Source organism: Coregonus clupeaformis, chromosome 17 (genome assembly GCF_020615455.1).
Source record: "Coregonus clupeaformis isolate EN_2021a chromosome 17, ASM2061545v1, whole genome shotgun sequence".
NCBI lineage: Eukaryota > Metazoa > Chordata > Actinopteri > Salmoniformes > Salmonidae > Coregonus > Coregonus clupeaformis.
Genome location: NC_059208.1, coordinates 48,804,637 through 48,825,486, shown reverse-complemented (window position 1 = coordinate 48,825,486; position 20,850 = coordinate 48,804,637). Strand labels below are relative to the sequence as shown.

The window sequence follows — 20,850 nt, the reverse complement described above, 5'->3', positions numbered from 1 at the left end:
TAACTTGGGTCAAGTACTATCTATATCAGGGCTCTCCAACCCTGTTCCTGGAGACACAAGGTCCTGTAGGTTCACTCCAACCCTAATCTAGCACACCTGATTCTAATGATTAGCTGGTTGATAAGCTGAACCACGTTAGTTACAACTGGGGTTGGAGCTAAAACCTACAGGAGGGTAGCTCTCCAGGAACAGGGTTGAAGACCCCTGATCTACATAATGTCAATGTCATCATGTCAAATAGCCTACTTCCAAATATTTGAGGTGTAAAGGCGAGGGGATTTCACACTTTTGGGACTATTCCAGTGGTTCCATCGCACTAATCAAACTGAATGAAGAAAAGAGCACCAAAACAAAGTATTTGACATAAAGTATGTATTTGACCAATTTGTATTTGACTATGAAGTCACGCCACCTCTGTTTGGTGAAACACAAACATTCTTTATTTGCTGACGTGACATAACCTATGCATGTGTGTGTGTCTCTGTGTGTGAGCGTGTGCTTGTGTGGGTGTATGTGTGTACCTTCTGAACAGTAGGGCTGGTGCTGGGTCCGGGGATGGTATCCGGTGACTGCTGTAGAGACAAAATCAAACAGTCAGAATACACAGTATTAAAGCACACGTTTCCAGACAGTGTTTGGGTTAGGAGAGAAGTGGAGCACGATATGCAGCCCACAGACTATCTACAGATCTATAATCTGTCCACATCTATCTCTGTCCCTCCGTGTCTCTCCTCTCTCTTGACAGACAAGGAGGAAAATACAGTCTTCTACCTCTACCTCCACTTCATCATCATATTTCCCCTTTGGACAAAGACATACAGTGAGGGAAAAAAGTATTTGATCCCCTGCTGATTTTGTACGTTTGCCCACTGACAAAGACATGATCAGTCTATAATTTTAATGGTAGGTTTATTTGAACAGTGAGAGACAGAATAACAACAACAAAATCCAGAAAAACGCATGTGAAAAATGTTATAAATTGATTTGCATTTTAATGAGGGAAATAAGTATTTGACCCCTCTGCAAAACATGACTTAGTACTTGGTGGCAAAACCCTTGTTGGCAATCACAGAGGCCAGACGTTTCTTGTAGTTGGCCACCAGGTTTGCACACATCTCAGGAGCGATTTTGTTCCACTCCTCTTTGCAGATCTTCTCCAAGTCATTAAGGTTTCGAGGCTGACGTTTGGCAACTCCAACCTTCAGCTCCCTCCACAGATATGGGATTAAGGTCTGGAGACTGGCTAGGCCACTCCAGGACCTTAATGTGCTTCTTCTTGAGCCACTCCTTTGTTGCCTTGACCGTGTGTTTTGGGTCATTGTCATGCTGGAATACCCATCCACGACCCATTTTCAATGCCCTGGCTGAGGGAAGGAGGTTCTCACCCAAGATTTGACGGTACATGGCCCCGTCTATCGTCCCTTTGATGCGGTGAAGTTATCCTGTCCCCTTAGCAGAAAAACACCCCCAAAGCATAATGTTTCCAGCTCCATGTTTGACGGTGGGGATGGTGTTCTTGGGGTCATAGGCAGCATTCCTCCTCCTCCTCCAAACACGGCGAGTTGAGTTGATGCCAAAGAGCTCGATTTTGGTCTCATCTGACCACAACACTTCCACCTAGTTCTCCTCTGAATCATTCAGATGTTCATTGGCAAACTTCAGACGGCCCTGTATATGTGCTTTTTTGAGCAGGGGGACCTTGCAGGCGCTGCAGGATTTCAGTCCTTCACGGCGTAGTGTGTTACCAATTGTTTTCTTGGTGACTATGGTCCCAGCTGCCTTGAGATCATTGACAAGATCCTCCCGTGTAGTTCTGGGCTGATTCCTCACCGTTCTCATGATCATTGCAACTCCACGAGGTGAGATCTTGCATGGAGCCCCAGGCCGAGGGAGATTGACAGTTCTTTTGTGTTTCTTCCATTTGCGAATAATCGTACCAACTGTTGTCACCTTCTCACCAAGCTGCTTGGCGATGATCTTGTAGCCCATTCCAGCCTTGTGTAGGTCTACAATCTTGTCCCTGACATCCTTGGAGAGCTCTTTGGTCTTGGCCATGGTGGAGAGTTTGGAATCTGATTGATTGATTGCTTCTGTGAACAGGTGTCTTTTATACAGGTAACAAGATGAGATTAGGAGCACTCACTTTAAGAGTGTGCTCCTAATCTCAGCTCGTTACCTGTATAAAAAAGACACCTGGGAGCCAGAAATCTTTCTGATTGAGAGGGGGTCAAATACTTATTTCCCTCATTAAAATGCAAATCAATTTATAAAAATTTTTACATGCGTTTTTCTGGATTTCTTTGTTGTTATTCTGTCTCTCACTGTTCAAATAAACCTACCATTAAAATTATAGACTGATCATTTCTTTGTCAGTGGGCAAACGTGCAAAATCAGCAGGGGATCAAATACTTTTTTCCCCTCACTGTAAGAAACTAGTTTGGTACCTAGTAGTGTTGGGCATCAATATTGATAATTCGATATATCGATATTGTTTGATATCGATATGAGCCAGGAATATTGTAATATCGGTTTATCCTTGCTGTTAACCTACACTATTATGTAAAAGAGCATACGTGACTGTTCCTGCAAGCAAAACATCCTCTCACAGACTCAATTTAGCATAGGCCTACTGAACTGCCTGCTGATGGGCCATCAACTGGGTTCCCTTTGTATTCAAACTGGTTGGGTAGGTTAGGCCCCCAGAACATTCACACTTGGTCCAATGGGAAATTAGCAAGCGGTTGTCTGATTTTCACAAAGCTGTCGAAGTGAAGTCCACACAGTTGCAATGTTATTAATTTAAACCGATATAATATCATTACCCATCACTAGTGCCTATTCCCTCTCACACACCTCATCGGTGGCAGGTAGCCTGGCGGATAGGAGTGTTGGGCCAGTAACCGAAAGGTTGCTGGATCGAATCCCCGAGCTGACAAGGTAAAAATATTTCGTTCTGCCCCTGAGCAAGGCAGTTAACCCACTGTTCCCCGGGGGCCGATGACGTGGATGTTGATTAAGGCAGCCCCCCGCACCTCTCTGATTCAGAGGGGTTGGGTTAAATGCGGAAGACACATTTCAGTTGAATGCATTCAGTTGTACAACTGACTAGGTAAACCCTTTCCCCTCATCTCCTCCTGGACAGGATAGAAAGCAGAGCTGTGCTGTCACAGAGCCTGAGGCCACTACTGACAGAGACAGGTGAACAAGAGAGAAATATGGAGAGAGAGAGAGATAGCACACGCCAACGTGTTTATCTATGTGATGACTTCAAAGCGAGAAGGGTGTGTGTGTGGGGGTCATTATCTGGTAGAAATTGATTACTCTCAGATTAGAGTACTGAGCGTGGCTAAGAGTTGTAGCTCTGCAAGCTGGGCATACACAAACAATGCACATTCACACACAGGGCACACACACCAGAGGTCTTCTCAGGTCTAAAAAGTTGGACCTGAGGACAATGAGACCCGGATTTCTCTTTTAAAAAGGGAACCCGAAAACAATCAGACCCGGACCCGGCGACAACCAGACCTAACGGGTCCCGGTCTAGACCAGACCCGATTGAACCCGAGTGACAAATAATTATGTTATCAGCCAAGTTGCTCTTCTGGTTAACGAATAGGTTGGCTAGGCCTTCTATAAGTCAATAAATTCACCGTACATGCTGACCACCGCCCACGTTGTAAAATACATTTGCACATACATGTTATTCAATCCTTTCATCCAAACTGCTTGCGCTCGTCAACGAGCGTCTGTGTAGCCAGGCGCAAAAATAGAACTTGGATCTATTTTAGCACCTGGCTACGCAGACGCTCATTGACGCGAATGTAAGTCCTGCATCTCCCATCTCCTCATTGGTTTTTAGGAGCATATAACCACGTGGGTGATTGAAAGATCAAATCAAATTGTATTTGTCATATGCGCCGAATACAACAAGTGTAAACCTTACCGTGAAATGCTTACTTACAAGCCCTTAACCAACAATGCAGTTTTCAGAAAAATATGCGTTAAGAAAACATTTACTAAATAAACTATAGTAAAAAAAAATTATAACAATAACGAGACTATATATACAGGGGGTACCGGTACCGAGTCAATGTGCGGGGGTACAGGTTAGTCGAGTTAATTGAGGTAATATGTACAGTACCAGTCAAAAGTTTGGACACACCTAGTCATTCCAGGGTTTTTCTTTATTTTTACTATTTTCTACATTCTAGAATAATAGTGAAGACATCAAAACTATGAAATAACACATATGGAATCATATAGTAACCAAAAATGTGTCAAACAAATCAAAATATATTTTAGATTCTTCAAAGTAGCCAGCCTTTGCCTTGATGAAAGTTTTGCACACTCTTGGCATTCTCTCAACCAGCTTACCAGTTTACATATTTGCAGAAATCCATTCAGGTGTATTTTGTGGCTTTTGGCGAATGCGTTCTAATGATCTAAAGTCGTGCTGTTGCAAATGCCTGTAAACACACAGTCCAGTTCAAAGTGAATGATGGCAGGCCCGTGTGGCAAATGGCCTCTTTGTATAAAGGCCTACTGTAGCTCTGATTGGCTATAGCGCATCGGTCTGTGTAGACTCCGGTCCTGGACAAGACAGATGTTTTTATTCGGTTTTATTTACTGCAGTGTCTATTAATTGTCCAAACGCACGGCCGCTTTCTCACTCTATATTGCTATAGAATATTCACAAATGCCTTAGTACGCGTAATTCCCAAACATTCTAAGAATTTATGAAAACGTGAAAATGCCCATATCTAAGTGGTCGCTTGTCAGAAAATGTTTTTTAAAGTGTCATATTCTTCCTGGGGGTGTATATGAACTGATTTTAATAAGATGTAATGTTTCTAAAATGCTGTCAGTTCCACTTTAAATGCAACAATGTTTCACACACAAGTTATTTTCAGAGATGGCTAACAACAGCAAGCGCGCTGCAATAAAAAAACACTGTTCCACTCACCCGTTAATGATAATTTGAAACTTCTTGTTGAAAGTTATTCTTGAAAAGGGAGAAGCTACCAAATTAGCAACAACATCCTCTTTGATAACACCTGCTGTAAACGCTGCAAACTAGCCGACACCAAAAGCTAGCTAACTAGACCGTGGAAAAACTACTGCTCGCTATTGCGCAGTGACCTGTTGGCCTTCACAAATAATTTTCCATACGTTTTCTAAAAATGGTCCCACCCATTAAGTCAAAATGTGATTGGTTGATTCCACTGTCACTCCAAAATGTTGCCCTAATCCAGTTGAATGGCAGATGCCTTTATCTAGCTTCTGATGGCCTAGCCAATGGCTGACTTAGCTAGCTAGATTGATCTCCCCAGAGACCCCCCAAAAATATCCTGATTGGATCTTTTTCTCTCTTCAGGGTTAACCCTTTCCTTTCCAACAAAAACGGAAGAAATTAAAATTAGAACATCATTGAAAATAATAACAGAATTATCATTATTATAAAACTCAGCAAAAAAAGAAATGTCCTCTCAGTCAACTGCGTTTATTTTTATGTGTAAATATTTGTATGAACATAGCTAGATTCAACAACTGAGACAAACTGAACAAGTTCCACAGACATGTGACTAACAGAAATTGAATAATGTGTCCCTGAACAAAGGGAGGGTCAAAATCAAAAGTAACAATCAGTGCATCTCCTCCTCATGGACTGCACCAGATTTGCCAGTACTTGCTGTGTGATGTTACCCCACTCTTCCACCAAGGCACCTGCAAGTTCCCGGACATTTCTGGGGGAATGGTCCTAGCCCTCACCCTCCGATTCAACAGGTCCCAGACGTGCTCAATGGGATTGAGATCTGGCTCTTGGCTGAACATGGCAGAACACTGACATTCCTGTCTTGCAGGAAATCACGCACAGAACGAGCAGTATGGCTAATGGCATTGTCATTCTGGAGGGTCATGTCAGGATGAGCCTGCAGAAAGGGTACCACACAAGGGAGGAGGCTGTCTTCCCTGTAAAGCACAGCGTTGAGATTGCCTGCAATGACAACAAGCTCAGTCCGATGATGCTGTGACACACCGCCCCAGACCATGACGGACCCTCCACCTCCAAATCGATCCCGCTCCAGAGTACAGGCCTCGGTGTAATGCTCATTCCTTTGACGATAAACGCGAATCCGACCATCAACCCTGGTGAGACAAAACCGCGACTTGTCAGTGAAGAGCACTTTTTGCCAGTCCTGTCTGGTCCAGCGACGGTGGGTTTGTGCCCATAGGCTACGTTGTAAGGACCTGCCTTTCAACAGTCCTACAAGCCCTCAGTCCAGCCTCTCTCAGCTTATTGCGGACAGTCTGAGCACTGATGGAGGGATTGTGCGTTCCTGGTGTAACTCAGGCAGTTGTTGTTGTCATCCTATACCTGTTCCGCAGGTGTGATGTTCGGATGTACCGATCCTGTGCAGGTGCTGTTACACGTGGTCTGCCACTGCGAGGACGATCAGCTGTCCGTCCTGTCTCCCTGTAGCACTGTCTTAGGCGTCTCACAGTACGGACATTGTAATTTATTGCCCTGGCCACATCTGCAGTCCTCATGCCTCCTTGCAGCATGCCTAAGGCACGTTCACGCAGATGAGCAGGGACCCTGGGCATCTTTCTTTTGGTGTTTTTCAGAGTCAGTAGAAAGGCCTCTTTAGTGTCCTAAGTTTTCATAACTGTGACCTTAATTGCATACCGTCTATAAGCTGTTTGTGTCTTAACAACCGTCCCACAGCTGCATGTTCATTAATTGTTTATGGTTCATTGAACAAGCATGGGAAACAGTGTTTAAACCCTTTACAATGAAGATCTGTGAAGTTATTTGGATTTTGACTAAATATCTTTGAAAGACAGGGTCATGAAAAAGGGACGTTTCTTTTTTTGCTGAGTTTATAATTATAATGATTATTTTATAAATACTTAGCCCTCTCTGAAGGCATAGAAGGCCCATTGTTCCCTACTGTGTTTGGGTTAGTAGTAATTTGTAGACTGGCTCTACTTTCCCTCAGCATGCATTTTGTCACTATTTTAAATGTCTAAAGAATCAATATGTTTTTCTGAAATATGAACACAGAAATAGTGGACATTTTTACTGTTATTATGGTGGTAATTTGACAAAATTACAATCATGGTCTTGAATTGGACTCTCATTTTTCTGGTCTCGGTCTTGACTCTGTCTCGGACCCCTTGTTCCCCTCCCTGTCTCAGTGTTGACTCGGTCTCGTCTCCCCTCCGGTCTTGATCTTGACTCGGACTCGATTTGGTCCGGTCTTGGATCGGTCTCGCTTTAGGTGGTCTCGAACACAACACTGGTAATGGCGCCGGAGGAGATGGCTGCCGTTTTACGGCCCCCTAAACAATTGTGCTGAAGACTGCACTCAATGAGCTGTATAAGGCCATAAGCAAACAGGAAAACACTCATCCAGAGGCAGCGCTCCTAGCGGCCGGGGATTTTAATGCAGGGAAACAAATACGTTCTACCTCATTTCTACCAGCATGTTAAATGTGCAACCAGAGGAAAAAAATACTCTAGACCACCTTCACTCCACACACAGAGATGCGTACAAAGTTCTCCCTCGCCCTCCATTTGGCAAATCTGACCATAACTCTATCCTCCTGATTCCTGCTTATAAGCAAAAACTATAGTAGGAAGCACCAGTGACTCGGTTAATAAGGAAGTGGTCAGATGACGCAGATGCCAAGCTACAGGAGTGTTTTGCTAGCACAGACTGGAATATGTTCCGGGATTCTTCCGATGGCATTGAGGAGTACACCACATCAATCACTGGCTTCATTAATAAGTGCATCGATGACGTCGTCCCCACAGTGACTGTACGTACATACCCCAACCAGAAGCCATGGATTCCAGGCAACATCCACACTGAGCTAAAGGGTAGAGCTGCCGCTTTCAAGGAGCGGGACTCTAACCCGGAAGCTTATAAGAAATCCCGCTATGCCCTCTGACGAACCATCAAACAGGCAAAGATCTCAATACAGGACTAAGATTTAATCGTACTACACCGGCTCTGACGCTCGTCGGATGTGGCACGGCTTGAAAACTATTACAGACTACAAAAGGGAAGCACAGCCGCGAGCTGCCCAGTGACACGAGCCTACCAGACGAGCTAAAATCACTTCTATGCTCGCTTCGAGGCAAGCAACACTGAAGCATGCATGAGAGCATCAGCTGTTCCGGATGACTATGTGATCACGCTCTCCGTTGCCGATGTGAGTAAGACTTTTAAAATCAGGTCAACATTCACAAGGCCGCGCTGACCAACTGGCAAGTATCTTCACTGACATTTTCAACATGTCCCTGACTGAGTCTGTAATACCAACATGTTTCAAGCAGACCACCATAGTCCCTGTGCCCAAGAACACTAAGGTAACCTGCCTAAATGAATACCGACCCGTAGCACTCACGTCTGTAGCCATGAAGTGCTTTGAAAGGCTGGTCATGGCTCACATCAACACCATTATCCCAGAAACCCTAGACCCACTCCAATTTGCATACCGCAACAGATGATGCAATCTCTATTGCACACCACACTGCCCTTTCCCACCTGGACAAGAGGAACACCTACGTGAGAATGCTATTAATTGACTACAGCTCAGCGTTCAACACCATAGTGCCCTCAAAGCTCATCACTAAGCTAAGGACCCTGGGCCTCCTTCTGCGACTGGATCCTGGACTTCCTGACGGGCCGCCCCCAGGTGGTAAGGGTAGATAAACACATCTCCCACGCTGATTCTCAACATGGGGGCCCCTCAGGGGTGCGTGCACAGTTCCCTCCTGTACTCCCTGTTCACCCATGACTGCATGGCCAGGCATGACTCCAACACCATCATTAAGTTTGCTGACGACACAACAGTGGTAGGCCTGATCACCGACAACGATGAGACAGCCTATAGGGAGGTCGTCAGAGACTTGGCCGTGTGGTGCCAGGATAACAACCTCTCTCTCAACGTGATCAAGACAAAGGAGATGATTGTGGACTACAGGAAAAAAAAGAGGATTGAGCACGCCCCCATTCTCATCGACGGGGCTGTAGTGGAACAGGTTGAGAGCTTCAAGTTCCTTGGTGCCAAATCACCAAAACTATCATGGTCCAAACACACCAAGACAGTCGTGAAGAGAGCACGACAAAGCCTATTCCCCCTCAGGAGACTGAAAAGATTTGGCAAGGGTCCTCAGATCCTCAAAAGGTTCTACAGCTGCACCATCGAGAGCATCCTGACTGGTTACATCACTGCCTGGTATGGCAACTGCTCTGCCTCCGACCGCAAGACACTACAGAGGGTAGTGCGTTCTGCCCAGTACATTACTGGGGCCAAGCTTCCTGCCATCCAGGACCTCTATACCAGGCGGTGTCAGAGGAAGGACCTAAAAATTGTCAAAGACTCCAGCCACCCTAGTCATAGAGTGTACTCTCTGCTACCGCACGGCAAGCGGTACCGAAGCGCCAAGTCTAGGTCCAAAAGGCTTCTTAACAGCTTCTACCCCCAAGCCATAAGACTCCTGAACAGCTAATCATGGCTACCCGGACTATTTGCATATTATGGCAAGAACAGCTCAAATAAGCAAAAAGAAATGACAGTCCATCATTACTTTAAGACATGAAGGTCAGTCAATATGGAACATTTCAAGAACTTTGAACGCTTCTTCAATTGCAGTCGCAAAAACAATCAAGCGCCATGATGTAACTGGCTCTCATGAGGACCACCACAGGAATGGAAGACCCAGAGTTCTCTGCTGCAGAGGATAAGTTCATTAGAGTAACCAGCCTCAGAAATTGCAGCCCAAATAAATGCTTCACAGAGTTCAAGTCACAGACACATCTCAACATCAACATCAACTGTTCAGAGGGGACTGTGTGAATCAGGCCTTCATGGTCAAATTGCTGCAAAGAAACCACTACTAAAAGGACACCAATAAGAAGAAGAGATCTGATTGAGTCAAGAAACACGAGCAATGGAAATATGTCCTTTGGTCTGGTGTCTAAATTCGAGATTTTTGGTTAAAACCGCTGTGTGGGTGAACGGATGATCTCTTCATGTGTAGTTCCCACCGTAAAGCATGGAGGAGGAGGTGTTATCGTGTGGGGGTGCTTTGCTGGTGAGACTGTCTGTGATTTATTTAGAATTCAAGGCACACTTAACCAGCATGGCTACCACAGCATTCTGCAGCGATACACCATCCCATCTGGTTTGGCTTTTTGGGACTATCATTTGTTTTTCAACAGGACAATGACCCAACACACCTCCAGGCTGTGTAAGGGCTATTTTACCAAGAAGGAGAGTGGTGGAGTGCTGCATCAGATGACCTGGCCTCCACAATCCCCTGACCTCAACCCAATTGAGATGGTTTGGGATGAGTCGGACGGCAGAGTGAAGGAAAAGCAGCAAACAAGTGCTAAGCATATGAGGGAACTCCTTCAAGACTGTTGGAAAAGCATTCCAGGTGAAGCTGGTTGAGAGAATGCCAAGAGTGTGCAAAGCTGTCACTTTTTTGGTTAATACATGATTCCATATGTTTTATTTCATAGTTTTGATGTCTTCACTATTATTCTACAATGTAGAAAATAGTAAAAATAAAGACAAAAAATAACCCTTGAATGAGTAGGTATGTCCAAACTATTGACTGGTACTGTACATATTACCTCAATTACCTTGACTAACCTGTGCCTCCACACATTGACTCTGTACCGGTACCCCCCTATATAGCCTCCCTCCTGTTATTTAATTGTACTGCTGCTCTTTAATTTTATTTTATTTTTATCTGTTTTTTACTTAACACTTATTTTTCTTAAAACTGCATTGTTGGTTAAGGGCTTGTAAGTAGGCATTTCACTGTAAGGTCTACACCTGTTGTATTCGGCGCATGTGGCAAATACAATTTGATTTGATTTTCTTAAAGTTGGTTGCCAACCGCCATATAAAATCCACAGAAGAACAACAATGAACAAGGATAAAGACTAACTAGGTTTCCCCTCTTTATCAGTGGATTAATTGTCAGAGTAGAGAACATAAGATTTTGTATGACTCTACATGGGTCAAAATTCTACAAAGATCCAGCAAAAAAAGAGGACCATATGCATTTCTGGTAAAATATCAACCCAATGTTTATTTTCCAGGACAAATTAGCCAGCAACAGCAAGCTAGCTAAAAGCTCATTCATGTTTTGTGTGTTTCGACCTGTCCCCAAATGAATATAGTTGGTTCACAGTTGGTTTTGGTATTTTAACCTGCGTGTCATGGAATGCATCACGTTGGGATAGACAAAATCAACACGCGGAGACGGTTTGGTCAGCATGTTATTAGCATAAAATAAATATGCTATAGGCTATGCAGAGCCGTGGTCGGGTCCAGTCGGCCTATCAGCTGTAGTTACATAAACCCGATGACAATCAAACAGGATCCGACCCGAGGAAAAAGTTTGAATTTTGGACCTGCTCAGGTTCCGGGTTGGGTCTTGGGTGGACCCGTGAAGACCTCTAATACACACACACACACACACACACACACACACAAGCTCATCTTGTGTTGCTCTCTGATAGATCCGTAACACAGGGGAGTCAAAATGGAAACATGAAATCAACCACACCACACACACTGCATGACAACGTCCCTTTAGGACAAACACACACTTGACACCCTTACTGTGATCTTTCTACTACAGCTGTTGTCTGACAACACCTCTATAACATACATCACAAGATCTCCATTGCTTTCATCTGTTATACAACTATTAATTAGATTCCTGAACATGTCAGGACAGACCTAATCTCTTGTGTAGTCTCTTTACAGCCTTGCCTACAAACCCTGGCCTCACACATTTGACAGTCACTCAGTTCTTTATTACTGTGTGTGTAGGTTAGGTGTGTGTGTGTCCCTCCCTCCTCCAGGACAAGTCTTAGCAGAGCTACCATACCTTCACACTTCAACACACACACACACACACACACTTGAGGAGAGTTGAGAAACACCTTTAGTACCACTGTCATTGTCAGATAACATCTTAACTGTAATGTAAATGTAATGTAAATGTTAACTCCCTAGAACCCAAGGGGGCATTACAGTAGGCTACATGAATGGGCAAGTAACATCTCTGGTGAAACTGATTCAAGACTGGACTAAGACGTGTGTGTGTTGCCTTGGCTACTGCAGAGGTACGGCAGCTAAAAACACATTATGGACACATTATGGATGTAACCAGTGAATGGCGGAAGCCTGTAGAGCGCACAGTGCTACAGTGAGATCGTGTGTGAAACAACAGCACATCCAGGTGAATCGTGACAGAGAGAGGAGGTAACTCGACGTAAGGACTAACCAAAACACACACTGAAGGGCCATTTTTCTGTCAATACTCACGCTTTTCTTCCTTAGGTGCAGTCCATGTTTCAACAGTCCCGGTAAATCCCGGATCTTCTGCCTTAGCTGAGCCTGGTCTCGAGCTCCGGTGTTTCGGTTATTCCACCGCCAGCCGCCGACCATACCGTCTTCTCCACTGTGCTCCGAGTCCTCCATGTCTGTCTCTCTCTTTCTCTCTTCTACCCCCGCTCCGCTCCGCTCCTCTCACACACAGACACACCAGTAACAGTTCATTGTCGCCTCTCGCTTATTCACAGCTACGGCACATTGTCGCCTCTCTCTTATTCACACACACCGACCTGCATCTGTTCTGCAACAGACGAATCGCGCGCCTTAACGACCTACCGAGTATTCGCTGCAGCACGCGACGCTGCTCCACCCCAATGTCCTCCTCCCTTGTACTATCAATGTGTGTGTGTAGGGGAGGGGGACTTGCAGGTCAGAAGAACATAATTGCATAATTTCCATCTTTCAGTCCTTCAGTAGTCAGGCATAGAGGAGTCGTACCACCTCGCTAAACATTAAATACATTTTCGACTTAACATATCCCTGTTTTATTAAATCATAATTAGATACATCTTGATAATATTAACACATTTAGGCTGCGTTTTTAATGTTGACAAATGAGGGCCATTGTATAAATGTAGTATTAAAGAGTTGGAATGCTGTCTTTTCTGTGGCATTCAGAAACAAAATGGTGGAAAGGACGGACTGGAGGCTACGTCATCGCCTCACCTGCGGCTCAAATTTCCACAGGTAAACAATGGGCCATTAGGCCACACCATCAGGGTGTGAGAGCTATGAAATGTACTGTAGACCTACATTGCACACACAAGTCTCTGTCTCAGCCGCTCCCTCCCTCACACACACACACACACTGAGTGAATGGGCTGAAGTCAAAACAATAGGCCAATATAGAGTGTGTTGTATAACTGAGATGTCATGTGTGTTATCCTGATAAGAGTCTTAATGTCACATAATTGGCCCCTTTCAGCCACTCTGATTATACTAACACACACAGCCCATTTCTGGTTTATGTAAGTGTATTAGAGTGTTTCACCCTACATAGTCTCTGTGTCTCAAAGTTGTCCCAGTGCACTCTGGGTAGTGGCTGTGTGCAACAAGTGCACAAATGCTGCATCCCAATTCTCCACACTTCTCCCAAAGTATGCACTTGCACACTCCCGTCATGGATTTAAAACAATTGGATTGGTCTATGTATTGACTGGAGGGAGTTTCCACCATTGATACATCCATGACTGGGAGTGTACAAGTGCACACTTTGAGAGAAAGGTAGAGAATCTGGATTCAGCCTATGTAAGGCTATGGTCAGACCAGGGGTTAGGGGTCAGTTAGGCCCAGACTCTCTCAGACCAGAGAGATCTTGGGTTTGGGTGTTGTATGTGGTGTTATGGCTTGGTCTGTATGTACTGTACAGAGGGCGTGGGGAGACTGGGAGAAGAGGGAGAGAGACTAGAGGAGGAAGGGTGAGAGAAAGAGTGAGAACAAGAGTAAACCTATTTTCCATCATAGAGCTCTTCAAACAAACTTGATTAAATATTGAAAGTGCAAGTGGCTACTGGGGCGTAGATACAATTCACTTCCAACTGAACACTGAAGAAAAACGAGTGGAGAGAAGGGAAAAGGAGAGGAGAGAGCAGTGGAGAGGAGAGGATAGAGCAGTTGAGAGGAGAGAGTAGTGGAGAGGAAAGGAGGATAGAGCAGTTGAGAGAGAGCAGTGGGGAGGAGAGGAGACTTAAGCTTCTGATAGAACACATTAAGATTCTAAAAATGGAACAGACTGAGATGTTGACCCATTCTAGAAGAAGACACGGTAGAAACCATTATCTATAAACCATAAATATTTTACTCATTGTTCCACACACATCAACGTTTATTGGTTGCATACACAGTTTAGCAGATGTTAAAGCATGTGCAGCCAAATGCTTGTGTTACTAGCTCCACACACACACCATCCTCTCAGGTCTTGGGGTCAGTTCTGCTGTGGTGGGTGCAGAGCTGCATTCTCTCTCTTTGACCAGTAGATGGCCCTGCTCGACTGTAGAAGTTAAAGTCATGTATGGTTAGCGATCACTACTGGAAGACACTTCTCTCAGTGCATCAGTGGTATGCATCCAGACAGACCTGGACATGTCTTTGAGTAGTAGCGTCTCAGAGTAGGAGTGCTGATCTAGGATCAGGTCCCCTCTGTCGATGCTATTTTATTTATTGTGATCTAACAGGCAAAACTGATCCTAGATCAGCACTCCTACACTTCATGAATTTTTTACATTTTTACATTTGAGCAGACGCTCTTATCCAGAGCGACTTACAGTTAATGAGTGCATACATTGTTTTTTATACCCCCGTGGGAATCGAACCCACAACCCTGGCGTTGCAAACGCCATGCTCTACCAACTGAGCTACATCCGCTGGGCCAATTGTGCGCCGCCCCATGGGTCTCCCGGTCGCGGCCGGCATCGACAGAACCTGGATTCGAACCAGGATCTCTAGTGGCACAGCTAGCACTGCGATGCAGTGTCTTAGACCACTGCGCCACTCGGGAGACTATGGTTTAGAGTGGAATCCCTCCTACAGTATCTCTCGCCTCTCTATTACACCATTCTTTCTCGGCATCCCTCAATTTCACCATCTCTCCTATGACTGCAGAAACTCTCTCTGATTAACTCTAGTTATTATAAACTGCTGACTAATGGTTTTCCTCTCCTAATTTCTACCCAGTCACACTCTCTCCCTACTTACTGAAACAGTGTACTACTAATACTGTATAACTACTAGTCTACCACTAACTACTCCTAGTCTACCACTAACTACTCTTACTCCTAGTCTACCACTAACTACTCCTAGTAGGGACTATGGGAAATGCCTAGTGCATAGGGAAGTGTTAATTGCATAGGGGTTGTTTCTGGATAAGGGCCTTCATCTCCCCTCTGCAAACACAACTACAGTGGGGAAAACAAGTATTTAGTCAGCCACCAATTGTGCAAGTTCTCCCACTTAAAAAGATGAGAGAGGCCTGTAATTTTCATCATAGGTACACGTCAACTATGACAGACAAATTGAGAAAAAAAAATCAGGAAATCACATTGTAGGATTTTTAATGAATTTATTTGCAAATTATGGTGGAAAATAAGTATTTGGTCACCTACAAACAAGCAAGATTTCTGGCTCTCACAGACCTGTAACTTCTTCTTTAAGAGGCTCCTCTGTCCTCCACTCGTTACCTGTATTAATGGCACCTGTTTGAACTTGTTATCAGTATAAAAGACAGCCACAACCTCAAACAGTCACACTCCAAACTCCACTATGGCCAAGACCAAAGAGCTGTCAAAGGACACCAGAAACAAAATTGTAGACCTGCACCAGGCTGGGAAGACTGTATCTGCAATAGGTAAGCAGCTTGGTTTGAAGAAATCAACTGTGGGAGCAATTATTAGGAAATGGAAGACATACAAGACCACTGATAATCTCCCTCGATCTGGGGCTCCACGCAAGATCTCACCCCGTGGGGTCAAAATGATCACAAGAACGGTGAGCAAAAATCCCAGAACCACACGGGGGGACCTAGTGAATGACCTGCAGAGAGCTGGGACCAAAGTAACAAAGCCTACCATCAGTAACACACTACGCCGCCAGGGACTCAAATCCGCAGTGCCAGACATGTCCCCCTGCTTAAGCCAGTACATGTCCAGGCCCGTCTGAAGTTTGCTAGAGTGCATTTGGATGATCCAGAAGAGGATTGGGAGAATGTCATATGGTCAGATGAAACCAAAATAGAACTTTTTTGGTAAAAACTCAACTCATCGTGTTTGGAGGACAAAGAATGCTGAGTTGCATCCAAAGAACACCATACCTACTGTGAAGCATGGGGGTGGAAACATCATGCTTTGGGGCTGTTTTTCTGCAAAGGGACCAGGACTACTGATCCGTGTAAAGGAAAGAATGAATGGGGCCATGTATCGTGAGATTTTGAGTGAAAACCTCCTTTCATCAGCAAGGGCATTGAAGATTAAACATGGCTGGGACTTTCAGCATGACAATGATCCCAAACACACCGCCCGGGCAACGAAGGAGTGGCTTCGTAAGAAGCATTTCAAGGTCCTGGAGTGGCCTAGCCAGTCTGCAGATCTCAACCCCATAGAAAATCTTTGGAGGGTGTTGAAAGTCCGTGTTGCCCAGCGACAGCCCCAAAACATCACTGCTCTAGAGGAGATCTGCATGGAGGAATGGGTCAAAATACCAGCAACAGTGTGTGAAAACCTTGTGAAGACTTACAGAAAACGTTTGACCTGTGTCATTGCCAACAAAGGGTATATAACAAAGTATTGAGAAACTTTTGTTATTGACCAAATACTTATTTTCCACCATAATTTGCAAATAAATTCCTTAAAAATCCTACAATGTGATTTTCTGGAATTTATTTTCTCATTTTGTCTGTCATAGTTGACGTGTACCTATGATGAAAATTACAGGCCTCTCATCTTTTTAAGTGGGAGAACTTGCACAATTGGTGGCTGACTAAATACTTTTTTCCCCCACTGTACTTAGCACAGAACCTCTGAGTTTTTTTTTACAGAGTCATGAATTGGAAGAGCAATACAGTCGGGGGCAGAGAGGGGGAGAAACATATTTTGAGAACGAGATACTGAATAAATCAAAACTGAGTCAGAGAGGATATCATTAAGTGATGGACCCTACTGACGCAGGCTTCTTGGCCCCCACACACACAAGCCTAGTACTTCTGTGGAATCGGAGCACCTCACAGACTGCCAGAACTTTCCGAGAATACATTACTAAAGAGAATAGAGAGTTAGTAAGAGAGGATGGGAAAGAATGTAGAAGGAAAGTGCAACAGGCTGACGAAGTTTAGCAGAATATACAGCTATAAATATAATACCAACATTTGTGATGACTTATATCCCCTAACATAACATACACACAGTCAGCAATAACACATCCTTTGCTCTAGCAAAATTAGGGCCTAAATTGTTCAGCTCTTCAGGAGGAGTCTGCATTCTAGGATGGAGGGGAGGGATATGAGTTTCACTTTGACTGAGGGTCAAGTAGACACTAAAACTACAAACTAATAACAAGACTAACCACAGGAATGCTTTCATAACATAACAAAACAGAACTAACAGTGTTACATTAGTGTGTATATGAATGTGTCCTAGTAATAGGGTTGGTGTCAATTCCATTTCAATTCCAGTCAGTTTGGTTTACTTTCTGAATTTACTGGAATTTGAATGGAATTGACCCCAAGCCTGCCTAGTACTGTGGAATCTAACCAGGACAGACCCTTAAAATGTATTGTTGCTTTGAGAATGACGTTTGAACCCGCAACCTAGCAGATTCCCAGGAAATAATTATTGGAACATTTAGCCTGACAAAGTCTCATCTTGAGAGAGAAGAAGACGTCTGAGGTGTCCAATCGTCCCCTCAAACACTGACAAATTGACATCATAGACACTGGACCTCGGACCATCAATTGCCATGTGCATGGACATTTCCTAAAGGACATCATCTTTAGGACAACCAGGCTGTGTGTGTCAAAAGCAGAATTCTAAAATGGCACAGCAAACCACCACAGATGCAGGCCAAAGTACAATCAAAGGTTCATTGTAAATTCAGCTTTTACAACAATACACAGTATCACTATGGCCTGTTTAGAAATGTATAAAAGTGCTAGTATTTAGGCCTATAAGCAAACTAACACAGCAGTTGATTCACTCACGGAGCGGTGGCCAATGTTCGTTCATTCGGCTCTACCTGAGCAGAGTTCGTTAGGCTCTACCCAAGCAGGGCTCGTTAGTCGATGGCTGGTTCGGTCATCAATGGCAGGTTCGGTTCTTGGTGGCTGCTTGCTGGGCTGTCTCTCACTCTACGCCGGGCCTGCAGGTTGGAGCGTTGGGTGTAGACTCTCGCAGCTCTGTCGGGCGTGCCTCCCGTGTCTGTTGTCGCGGGAGACACAAAACATACACATAGAGCATGTACAGTGCATTCGGAAAGTATTCAGACCTTATTTTTCCACATTTTATTACATTACAGCCTCATTCTAAAATGGATTAACACACAATACCCCATAATGACAAAGCAGAAATATTACATTTAAATACAGTACCAGTCAAAAGGTTGGACACACCTACTCATTCCAGGGTTTTTCTTTATTTTTACTAACTTCTACAGCGTAGAAATAGTGAAGACATCAGAACTATGAAATAACACATATGGAATCATGTAACCAAAAATGTGTTAAAGAAATCAAAATATATGTTATATCTTCAAAGTAGCCACCCTTTGCCTTGATGACAGCTTTGCACATTCTTGGCATTCTCTCAACCAGCTTCATGAGGTAGTCACCTGGAATGCATTTCAATTAACAGGTGTGCCTTGTTAAAAGTTAATTTGTGGAATTTCTTTCCTTCTTAATGCGTTTGAGCCAATCAGTTGTGTTGTGACAAGGTATACAGAACATAGCCCTATTTGGTAAAAGACCAAGTCCATATTATGGCAAGAACAGCTCAAATAAGCAAAGAGAAACGACAGTCCATCATTACTTTAAGACATGAAGGTCAGTCAATACGGAAAATTAAGAACTTTGAAAGTTTCTTCAAGTGCAGTCTCAAAACCCATCAAGCGCTATGATGAAACTGGCTCTCATGAGGACCACCACAGGAAAGGAAGACCCAGAGTTACCTCTGCTGCAAAGGATAAGTTCATTAGAGTTAACTGCCCCCCAGATTGCAGCCCAAATAAATGCTTCACAGAGTTCAAGTAACAGACAAATCTCAACATCAACTGTTCAGAGGAGACTGCGTGAATCAGGCTTCATGGTCGAATTGCTGTAAAGAAACCACTACTAAAAGGACACCAATAGGAAGAAGAGACTTGCTTGGGCCAAGAAACACGAGCAATGGCATTAGACCGGTGGAAATCGTCCTTTGGTCTGATGAGTCCAAATTGGAGATTTTTGGTTCCAACCGGCGTGTCTTTGTGAGACGCAGAGTAGGTGAACGGATGATCTCCGCATGTGTGGTTCCCACCGTGAAGCATGGAGGAGGAGGTGTGATGGGGTGCTTTGCAGGTGACGCTGTCTGTGATTTATTTCGAATTCAAGGCACACTTAACCAGCATGGCTACCACAGCATTCTGCAGCGATACGCCATCCCATCTGGTTTGCGCTTAGTGGGACTTTCCAGTTGAAGCTGGTTGAGAGAATGCCAAGAGTGTGCAAAGCTGTCATCAAGGAAAAGGGTGGCTACTTTGAAGAATCTAAAATCTGAAATATATTTTGATTGGTTGAACACTATTTTGGTTACTACATGATTCCGTATGTGTTATTTCATAGTTTTGATGTCTTCACTATTATTTTACAATGTAGAAAATAGTTTTAAAAATAAAGTAAAACCCTTGAATGAGTAGGTGTGTCCAAACTTTTGACTGGTACTGTAAGTATTCAGACCCTTTACTCAGTACTTTGTTGAAGCACGTTTGGCAGCGATTAGAGCCTCGAGTCATCTTGGGTGTGACGCTACAAGCTTGGCACACCTGTATTTGGGGAGTTTCTCCTATTCTTCTCTGCAGATCTTCTCAAGCTCTGTCAGGTTGGATGGGGAGCGTTGCTGCACAGGTCTCTCCAGAGATGTTCGATCGGGTTCAAGTCCGGGCTCTGGCTGGGCCACTCAAGGACATTCAGAGACTTGTCCCGAAGCCATTCCTGCGTTGTCTTGGCTGTGTGCTTAGGGTCGTTGTCCTGTTGGAAGGTGAACCTTCGCCCCAGTCTGAGGTCCTGAGCGCTCTGGAGCAGGTTTTCATCAGGGATCTCTCTGTACTTTGCTCCATTCATCTTTCCCTCGATCCTGACTAGTCCTGAAAAACAACCCCACAGCATGATGCTGCCACTACCATGCTTCACCGTAGGGATGGTATTGGCCAGGTGATGAGCGGTGCCTGGTTTCCTCCAGACGTGACGCTTGGCATTCAGGCCAAAGAGTTCAATCTTGGTTTCATCAGACCAGAGAATCTTGTTTCTCATGGTCTGAGAGTCCTTTAAGTGCCTTTTGGCAAACTCCAAGCGGGCTGTCATGTGCCTTTTACTGAGGAGTGGCTACCGTCTGGCCACTCTACCATAAAGGCCTGATTGGTGGAGTGCTGCAGAGATGGTTGTCCTTCTGGAAGGTTCTCCCATCACAGAGGAACTCTGGAGCTCTGTCAGAGTGACCATCGGGTTCTTGGTCACCTCCCTGACGAAGGCCCTTCTCCCCCGATTGCGCAGTTTGGCCAGGCGGCCAGCTGTAGGAAGAGTGTTGGTGGTTCCAAACTTCTTCCATTTAAGAATGATGGAGGCCACTGTGTTCTTGGGGACCTTCAATGCTGCAGACATTTTTTGGTACCCTTCCCCCGGATCTGTGCCTTGACACAATCCTGTCTCGGAGCTCTACAGACAATTCCTTCGACCTCATGGCT

General features: G+C 44.6%; 1 protein-coding gene across 1 annotated transcript in view; it reads right to left on the bottom strand.

Moving 5' to 3' along the window:
- Window positions 1–13,451, bottom strand: part of LOC121586643 (rap guanine nucleotide exchange factor 5-like) — a 58,709-nt gene extending 45,258 nt beyond the window's left edge. The window contains exons 1-2 of the mRNA XM_041903529.2: window positions 12,364–13,451; window positions 522–572 (exon numbers count right to left, since the gene is read on the bottom strand). Of these exons, the coding sequence (XP_041759463.1) occupies window positions 522–572; window positions 12,364–12,519 (207 nt within the window). The 5' untranslated portion in view covers window positions 12,520–13,451. The remainder of the gene's footprint in view (window positions 1–521; window positions 573–12,363) is intronic.
- Window positions 13,452–20,850: the final 7,399 nt, after the last annotated feature.